Here is a 9,026-nt window from a genome sequence, read left to right as displayed (position 1 = left end):
TAGCGCTGGTTTTTGAGCTACCAGTAGCGCGGGCACCAGCGCTACTGCTAGGACGCTACAACTATTATTTAGCAGTAGCGCGTTTCTAAACAAGCGTTGTAGCTAAAATACTTAGTAGTAGCGCCTCTTTCTCTACCAACGCTACTACTATGATTACATATTAGTAGCGCCCTATTTTCTCCCTGCGCTACAACTAGGTAAATAGAAATTAAAAATAAAAAAAGAGTCAGAGGCAATATTCATTTAAATCAAGACAAGTCCAGTGTAAATAAACTAAGTTCACAGAACCATCTCACAAGCATTAACGACAAATACCACATTTAATATAACCACACAATCTCACAAACTCATATATAGTAGTCAACAATGCATGGATAGATCATAGTTGATAAGTCTACTAGGTAGTCATACTAGCATATATATATATATATATATATATATTTCAGCATCCACACGCATGCATAGATAGATCTCACAAGCATATGTAGTTCTAGATGATATCGATGACGACCATCATCCTCAAGCCTGGGCGGTGGGTGTTCCTGATAGTAATTAGGATTGCCTGTCCAACATGAAGATTCTTGCCGACGAGGAAGCTCTTCCACCCAACCGAGCTGAAGTGTGTGCGACCGTCCGTGTCCACGCCGTACGCACAAGTGGTGATGGAGCCCCTCGCGGTAAGGCGTATTCCAGCAGAGCCTTCTTCATCAGGCTTGATACCAAAACTCTTAGATAGGCTCTTTGGCAATTTTTGAATACGAAAAACATATCAATTAATAAGTAGCCTCACACATTCTACACTATCAAAAGACAGTACTACATTTCTACTCTAAGTATAACAATAAAGCATATATATCATTGGATTCACTAAGCATATAAGATTCACTAATCATATATATCATCGGGCTCTACACTAAGTATACCAATAAAGCATATATATCATTGGATTCACTAAGCATATAAGATTCACTAAGCATATATATCATCGAATTCACTAAGCATATAGATCATCAAATTTACTGAGTATATAAGATTCACTAAGCATATATATCATCGGACTCTACACTAAGTATAACAATAAAGCATATCAACAAATTACTACAGTAAATGCAACATACCATGATATGCCGATCAACCATGGTACTTGTCAGGTGGGACAGGAATGGCACCCCGACGAAGTCAGCACGTGGCAGAATGATGTCCCATAGGTTGCACACCTCCTCCTCGCTCAACTTCATTCTTTGAGCTACGATGGCATCACCGAATGGGGCGTCATAATCCTCATCATCCTCGTAATCTTCTGCTTTGTTGACACAAATCACGGCCAGCTTGGGTCTTTCAGCTCTGAAGGAGAAGCTGATCAACTCACCACCAGTGATACGCATGTGGTCGATGAAACGGACCCATCCATCTCCTCCCACCCGCGTCATCTTTCGTCCTTTCTCGATCTCCATAGTGTAGGGGTCCCCAGGAGCCTCAAAGGTCACAGAGTCTCCAGTCAGATTGTTGAATTCTGACCTCACATTGCATGGGATGATCTGTGTACAAAAAGCAAAATGATATATACACGATGCATTAATGCCAATAACACTAAAAACAAAATAGTAGTTACTAGTTTCATATAATTTATTACCGCCGCATGAAGAAAACTAGACTCGAAGTAGATGCCAAACAGCGTGCCAGTTGCAAGGCTGCTGGGCGCACCTTGACTTGCACCATCGACATGGTGGTGGTGGTGGCGCCATTTCCCTAAAGCAATATGATTAAAGGATTAACGATCCAAAAAGTAAACATAAAGTTTTCATAGCTAGAGTTCACATGGCAAGCAAAATAACAACTAAAAAGTAAACATAAAGTTCAGTCCAGGGGAACACTTTATCTATTCCCACATCCAAAAGTTGAACCAGCTTAGAATCTTCCAGAACACAATAAGTAAACATCCATTCCACCTTTGGCATCAGATGCACAATAATTAAAACTATAAAAGGCAAACGCACCCCTTTTCGATCAGATACAACTCTCTGTCTATTTGTGTTTTCTTTTTCTGAAATTTACCAAAAATGGGCTCACTAACAGCATCATAAGAACTTAGCAATTTGAGCATCACCACATACAGATACTCTCTTCAACCTAAAAGAGAGTATCGAATCAAGCATTGATTTTTCCATGAAACCACATAATAGTGAGGGCTTCTTGGTCATATCTTTATGTGCATCAACAAAGAAGCTAGTGGCAGTAGCCAAGAATTGAAACTCTCAACCGTTGCTGTCATATCAGAGCTAAAAAAATGCTCACGATTCTACGGTTGAGCACTATGGTTGTTCCAGCGAAGGAATGATAAGTAGTTACAAGTACTACATCAATGATCCTAAATGTCGGAAACAATAGTTATGACATGGACGCCCCCTCTCTAAACCATAGAACACTAGGCACCGCCGCCGCCACCACTCCGCCAGGGGCAGCAGCCAAGAATTGAAACCCAAGTTTCAATTATATGTGCTAAAAGCCTCTACTTCTCTAGCTACTTCTCTCTACTCTCTCCTAAGTTTCGGTGAGCAACAAAAAGCCTATACTTCTCTCACCTAACCCCTCTCTCTACTCTCTCCCCAATCACGCGAGGAGCATGTCGCATCGAAGCGCGGAGCCACCGTGCAATCCCTAAATCCCAAAACATGGCGAGCCGCCGCGGCAAATCGATTGGAGCCTAGCTAGTGTGGCGCGTGCAGGGAGGAGGAGATCGAGGGGGACTTACGGGGCTGGAGCGTCGGAGTAGGCGAGAGGCGACCTCGTGTGGTGGTGGCGCACGACACCGTCGACGGGGGTGAGGCGGCCGGGGACGAACCCTAACCGCAGCGGCGTCGTCGGGCGGAGGGGATCGATTCTGAGAGTGTGAGGGGGTGCGGGGGCGCTCGGGCCGTTTTCTTTTGCTCTAGTAGTAGCGCTGTTTAGAGGCTGGTGCTACTGCTAAGCCCACCAGCTGTAGCGCCCGTTCAAAACAAACGCTACAGCTAAGTGGGCTACTGCTTTTGCCCTGCGGCCCATCTAACAGTAGCGCGGCCCAAGCAAACAAACGATGCTGTTATATATTAGTAATAGCGTGTTTCCTGCCCAGCGCTACTGCTAAATACTAGTAGCGTAGGGTCATAAACAGGCGCTACTGGTAAACTTCTATCTATAAGCATTTTCCTAGTAGTGCCGTGCGGGCGGCGCGGTGACGGCGGGCGATGGCTGTGGTGCGCGGTGGATTCGGGACACCCGCATCAGATCTGAAGGCATCTTCCTCTTCAACCTCTTGTCACCCCGGTAGCAAGCAGGAGGGAAATAGGTCGTGCCAGAGATCGTTGAACAGGACCCTGTCGAGCTTAACCAGTGTTGCCCTTTGCTGCTCGTTTGTCCAAGTACGACTTCCTATGACCTGTAAAAAGCAGTGTGTTATCATCCCTGCTAGTAAAGTTGAATCAAAGAGAAATAATGGGAGGAGGCAGTGTTACCTCAATTCCTTTCTACTCCAGCCTAGTGTGTTGTCATTCAAACAGTATCTGCTCATATCACGGAGTGTTGCACACCTGAGGGATGGAAGGTGCAACAATCCCTTGGGGATTCGGTCCATCCACGGGCATCTTTTAAATGACATGTGGAATAGCTTTGGCATTGTCTTCTCCGTGTTAAGGTTCCAGGTGAAAACCCTTGTCCGTCTAGACTCGGCAGTGGCGACGCTTAGCGCCGTTATCCTGGCGTTGTCGATCGTGGAGCTTAGGTGTTTTAGGGCGTTGTGTGGTGTTGTTAGCAGATCCTTCTATGCTCTCTTACAGTAACCTATTCGTGTCCTGTGAACTGTGATAAAGTAGTCTAGGATCGGCATTGTTTGAGAGCTACCCTATCACTTTGTATCGTTCTGCCATGTAATCTGTTCGGTGTTTGTTTTATTTATAAAGGGGTCGAAAGCCTGTTTCGAGTATGCGATTCATTGATTTGCCAACTGATTTCAGCCTCATTTCCCCATTCATTGATGCATTGTCGTGCGGCAACTACCTAATTAGTCTCCAGCGAATAAACGAACGCCACATGTACCCCCTAATCCTTTTCCATGAGTTCAAGAGTCTTGTCTGCCTTTTGCAAGTCGCCGCCGGTGGTCATTGGTCGGTCTGCTTGATCTGGCCCGGGCTTCATCGTCGCCGGTCTGGTCCCTGAAATCTGAAATCAGTTCGGTCCAAACGTCGGCTCGGACTAGGACCGGACCGGCCTGGACCGTGTCCACTCTGAATGGCGACGTTTAGCGCTGTTATTATGGAACTTAGGTCTTTTAGGGCGTTGTGTGGCGTTGTACTCAGATCCTTCTATGCTCTCTTACAGTAGCCTAGTCGTGTGTCCTGCGTGATGCAGGTAGTCTAGGATCGTTTGAGTGCTATCACATTACTTTGTATCGTTCTGCCATGTAGTCTGTTCGGTGTTTGTTTTATTTATAAAGCGGGACGAAAGCCTGTTTCAAGTATGCGATTCATTGATCTGTCAACTGATTTCAACCACATTTGCCCACCATGCGTTAGTCAACCGGAACCAGACAGACTATATCAGCCTAGCTAGATTGTGTCTTAGAAGTACAGTATTCCTACAAGGCTACCTACAACTGTACATTAGATGAGGGATATCTCGTCAAGGAAGCAAGCAAAAGCACATTCCATGTGTCAGGCAACCCCGGCAGGCACCAGTGGCTGCAGTCAGCATACGCGACCGGCTGCTTTCGTTGCTCCAACGTCAGAGGCTTCCCATCCCGGTTGATCGAGTACACCGAAGGATGGGCGTCGATCCTGAGCTCGGAAAGGCGCGTGATGTTGAGATATGCGGCGGGCGTCCTCATGCTCCGTATGCTCCCCTCGACGATGGACACCATGCTCTTGGGGAACCATGGAACGATTGCTTCGTCCGCGGCGATGGGAGACGTCTGATTGTAGCACCAGTTCGCGCTGCATACATTGTAGTACCAGCGTTGTATGTATGTTAGGAGGTTCAGTCAGTCGGTAATGCCTGAATTTTTGTTATGCTATAGTTTGGCAGAAAGAAATGTGCGTACCCCTTGTGTTCAGGCGAGACGCTTCGGAAGAAGACTCTGGTTCTGGTCTGCTCCACGTTGTGATCCACCCATCTCGCCCATGTCCTCAGCGCTCTGCTGAATGCCTCCTCTCCTTCCATCTTGACCAGCATCCCGTTTCTCTCCAGGTGATCCCAGCTGCAGTCAGTGAAATAATCAGCTCGCCGGCCGCTGGAAAAGGGGATGAAATATATACGAGCGGAGATGGACTTACGCCCTGAGCTTGCCGGTGTGTGTCCACCAGTGGCCGGTGTTGAAGACGAGGACGTCTGCCCCGATCACCTGCTGAAGCATGGCTGGGAGCTGGTCTAGCTTGAGCACCTTGGTCCGGTCCGGCTTGGTCTCAAGCTGCACCAGGAACGGGCTCCAGAAGAACTCCACCGAGCAATTGTAATCCTGCAACGTGTATTTTCCCTATTTTTATTTCAAATAATTTTGTGTAAGCTGTATTGTGGCAACATGAATTTCAAACAAATAATTTGGAAACGGAGCATGCATCTGGGGGCACTCTGTTTCTGAAGTAGGAGTAGTATTTCTCAAGAAAAGGCGTGAGTACCATGGCGCGGAAGATCTTGTGCTCGGAGCTGGCGTGGTGGACGCGCGCCCGCGAGCGGTCGGGCAGCGCCGTGTAGAGGATGCAGGCCAGCGACTCCCACATGTTCCTGTTGAGCGAGTCGCCCACGAACACGAGCCGCCTGTTCCGGCACTGCTCCAGCGCCCCGTGGCCGTCGAGCCTCCCGACGGCGCCGCCGCACCCCCTCGGCTGCCACCGCCACTGCTCGTAGCCGGAGTCCGGGCGGCCGTTCCTCCGGCAGGTGACCTGGTCGCTGAGGAACGGGCACTCCGCCGCCTCGTACAGCGGGTACCTCGCCGGGTCGCGCACCCAGCTCCCGTCGAACAGGTCGCACTCCCTTCCCTCTCCGTCGCCGTCCGATGCCGGAGCGGGCGCCGGCGCCGACGCTGCCAGCTCCTCGTCTTGCTCCTCCTCCTCGCTGCCCACATCTCCCGAGCCGGCGTCCGGCGCTGGCGCCGTTGAGTCGTCGGGGTCATGGTAAGCAGCAGCAGCACGAAGGGGAGAGGGCGCTGACGCTGCCGGCTCCTCGTCTCGCTTCTCCTCCTCGCTGCCAAGATCTCCGGGGCCGGCGTCCGGCGCTGGTGCCGTGGAGTCGTCGTGGTCATGGTAGGCAGCAGCATGATGATGATGAGGAGGAGGAAGATGAGGACGTGGAGCGGGCTGCTGCTGCAGCCTGGAGAAGTGCTCCCACGGCGGCGGCAGCAGCGCGGGGAAGAAGAAGGGGCGGGAGCCGAGGAGGAGGCCGGCGGAGAAGAGGCAGAGGCAGAGGAGGGAGCAGAGCGCCCATCTCCGGGCCGTGGACGTCGCGAGGGAATCCATTACTCTCAGTGGAGGGAGGGGGCGCGTTCACGAGCTCGATGGAGCTGGCAATGGCGGAAGTCTATAGGAAGGAAAGTCAACCGACCCCGTCGCCGCTGGTCAGAGCCATGGACCGGGCGTGGGATGCGTGGAGCTGAGGTAGAGTGGTTTTGGTTGGTTGCGTCTTGGTGAGGAGGGGTTGGGGTTTTGGTGTGCTGCCGTTTCTGTCCGGGCAAAATTTCAGATGATCCCAAGTATTGATAATTTCTGATCTGGTGAGAGGTAGTACTACTAATAGGTCTCCAGCGCTCATATTTGGTAAGTTTTAGTAGAAAAATAGGAAGCACCGGAATGGAAAGCACGCATTGATAATCTATTACTCCCTCTGTTCCAAATTAGTCGTCGCAGAAAGGATGTATCTAAAAATAAAATACATCTAGATACATCTATACTTGTGACAAGTAATTCGAAACAGAGGGAGTACTTGCGTGTAAAGGGCGCTCGAGTAAAAGGAAACAATTGCATTCCTGAATAACATGATCAATGCTATTCCTGAATAACAAGGGCAGGTGGAGAAATACTAATCGTCTCGCAGTCGTGAGAAGATGCAAGGGGGTTATTTGTCAATTTTCTTATCTCATCTAATTTATTTTGAAATTTAAATTTCATTCAAGATTAATCTCTCTTTTCGAAACGTGTGGAGGTAACATGCGCGACACTGGTCAAACTAATTTGGGATGGGCTAGGGATGGTATTTCATCTATTTTGAGTCTGCATAAAATTCAGCAATGTGTTATTTTACAAATATTTAAAAAGAAGATGACTTTTTGAAATACTAACATTGATTCTAATTTTCAACTTAGATTGTTTTCTTTTTTTTGCGGGAACATCATAGGAGCATGGTAAACAATCTTCATGCTGCGGCAGGGAAGTGGTCGGTCGCCAGTCGGAGGCAAAATACGCCAACAACACTAGACAAGCATGGGCGACGCCGGTACGAATAAGAACGACGGGCATAAAATCGGTGTTTTGAAGCTCGAGACACGAAGAAGGAAATCCGGTGAAAGGATCCGGATGGGTGGGGATTCACGGGAGGATTTTTCGGGATGAAAGATTTAGTAGAACCGATTCTTTTCCTCCGTGATTTTCTCTCCTGTTAATACAACTAGAGATTTAGTGGCGGTTCATTATCTGTCATGGTGAGAGGTGACCGGCTGAAGCAAACAGAGGCAATTTTGTTGATACGATGAGAAATTTGGGGAAAGTATCAGGTGATATCAGTTCTTACATGCTACGATGATACCAACTTACGAAATTCTAATTAAAACATGTTAAAAAATATTTCAAAAATCATGAATATTCACAACACATATGTCGACAATGCCTAACAAAATTCAGATCGAAATCTGAAATACACAAGTAGAAAAAAAGACAAATTCAGATGTAAATAGTGTCATACTGTCAATCAGCTCCCCCTCTTACGTCCCCCTGAGGTAAGAAGGAGCATGTTAAAACAGCTCGTCCGGGCAGCATCATATGTACTGTCAGTCGGCTCAACTATCTGTTTCACCACGTGCAGTGTAGCACATGCCATGCCTTTAATTTGCCGAGCTAGCGGCGATTCTGGTACAGGTCAAGTATGGTGGAGAAACAATTAGCACGGCCCATGGATGCATGCGCACGATCATGCACGCATGTTGTGTGGGAGTCGATCCATGTCCTACGGGAGAAAGTAGTACTCACCAGTAACCGGCGAGTGATTCTGGATGGTCAGGACAGGGGAATGAGTGTGCCCATCGCTTAAAGCTTGGGTAACCTCGTGGGTTTGATCACCACGGTAGAGATCTCGATCGGGGCAGTGCATGCGAAAGCGGAATCATGCCGCCGCTTTTGGGGTGCATGCTGTGGATTGATAATGAGGACGATGAAACATCCATCATCCCGGCCTCGCGACCCGACCCATGACGGAATCATCATGCACGCATCCAAAAACAAGAATCGCCCGAGAACCCGGGCTCTCTCAGAGTGAGTTTAACGACTCTCGGCCGTCCGGTTGACTTGCTTGATGCGTTTTCGGCCGTTGGATATTGCGATGGGAGGAGCTGAGCTGAATAATGCCTTTTTTCTTTCGGTTTTTTCTTACTATGGGATTACGGCATTTGTTTCGCTGGCGCGTGGGGTCCCTCGTGGGTGGGCCGCGTCAGTCAGTTGCTGTGTCTGGGAGCGTGGCTTGTGCAGCCCGTCGGTGCCCTCCAGCGGTCAAATATCTTGTGCCACCGCCGATAATTACCGTGCCCCGCCGATAGCATTTTCCTCTTTTCATGTCGTGGCCTTGTGTGTGGTGGCCGCTGGTTGGTCCGTGCGTCAAAGAGGTGAGGGAGGGCGTTGGCTTGCCTCTTCGTGCTCCCATTCGCCCCCTTCTCTCTGGACCCCTCCTCCTCTCGTCGTCGACTCCTAGCCCGCTCTCTTACTTGGCTCCCCTCGCGCCACCGCCTAGCCGACCGCCTGTATTCCACGACGACGGCGGTTGCCTCCTCCCATGGTTCTCGTTCTTCACTACCCCGT

General features: G+C 49.1%; 1 protein-coding gene across 1 annotated transcript; it reads right to left on the bottom strand.

Annotated features, from left to right (window-relative positions):
* Window positions 1–4,514: 4,514 nt before the first annotated feature.
* Window positions 4,515–6,678, bottom strand: LOC119358845 (protein trichome birefringence-like 28). Its single transcript, XM_037625249.1, has 4 exons — window positions 5,646–6,678; window positions 5,304–5,485; window positions 5,072–5,227; window positions 4,515–4,964 (listed from the first exon to the last, which is right to left on the bottom strand). Exons 1-4 carry the CDS (start codon window positions 6,480–6,482, stop codon window positions 4,622–4,624), a joined length of 1,518 nt encoding a protein of 505 aa, XP_037481146.1. The 5' UTR covers window positions 6,483–6,678; the 3' UTR covers window positions 4,515–4,621.
* Window positions 6,679–9,026: the final 2,348 nt, after the last annotated feature.

The sequence above is a fragment of the Triticum dicoccoides genome, chromosome 2A (assembly GCF_002162155.2).
Source record: "Triticum dicoccoides isolate Atlit2015 ecotype Zavitan chromosome 2A, WEW_v2.0, whole genome shotgun sequence".
NCBI classification, from domain to species: domain Eukaryota; kingdom Viridiplantae; phylum Streptophyta; class Magnoliopsida; order Poales; family Poaceae; genus Triticum; species Triticum dicoccoides.
Note: the sequence above shows the minus strand (reverse complement) of the source record. Positions and strands in the feature narration are given on the sequence as shown.

Coding starts and splice junctions, on each gene's coding strand:
- LOC119358845 (XM_037625249.1), bottom strand. CDS start 6,482: ATGGATTCCCTCGCGACGTCCACGGCCCGGAGATGGGCGCTCTGCTCC. Junction 5,228..5,303: donor CACACCGGCAAGCTCAGGGC/GTAAGTCCATCT, acceptor CACTGACTGCAG/CTGGGATCACCTGGAGAGAA. Junction 4,965..5,071: donor GTCTCGCCTGAACACAAGGG/GTACGCACATTT, acceptor CAATGTATGCAG/CGCGAACTGGTGCTACAATC.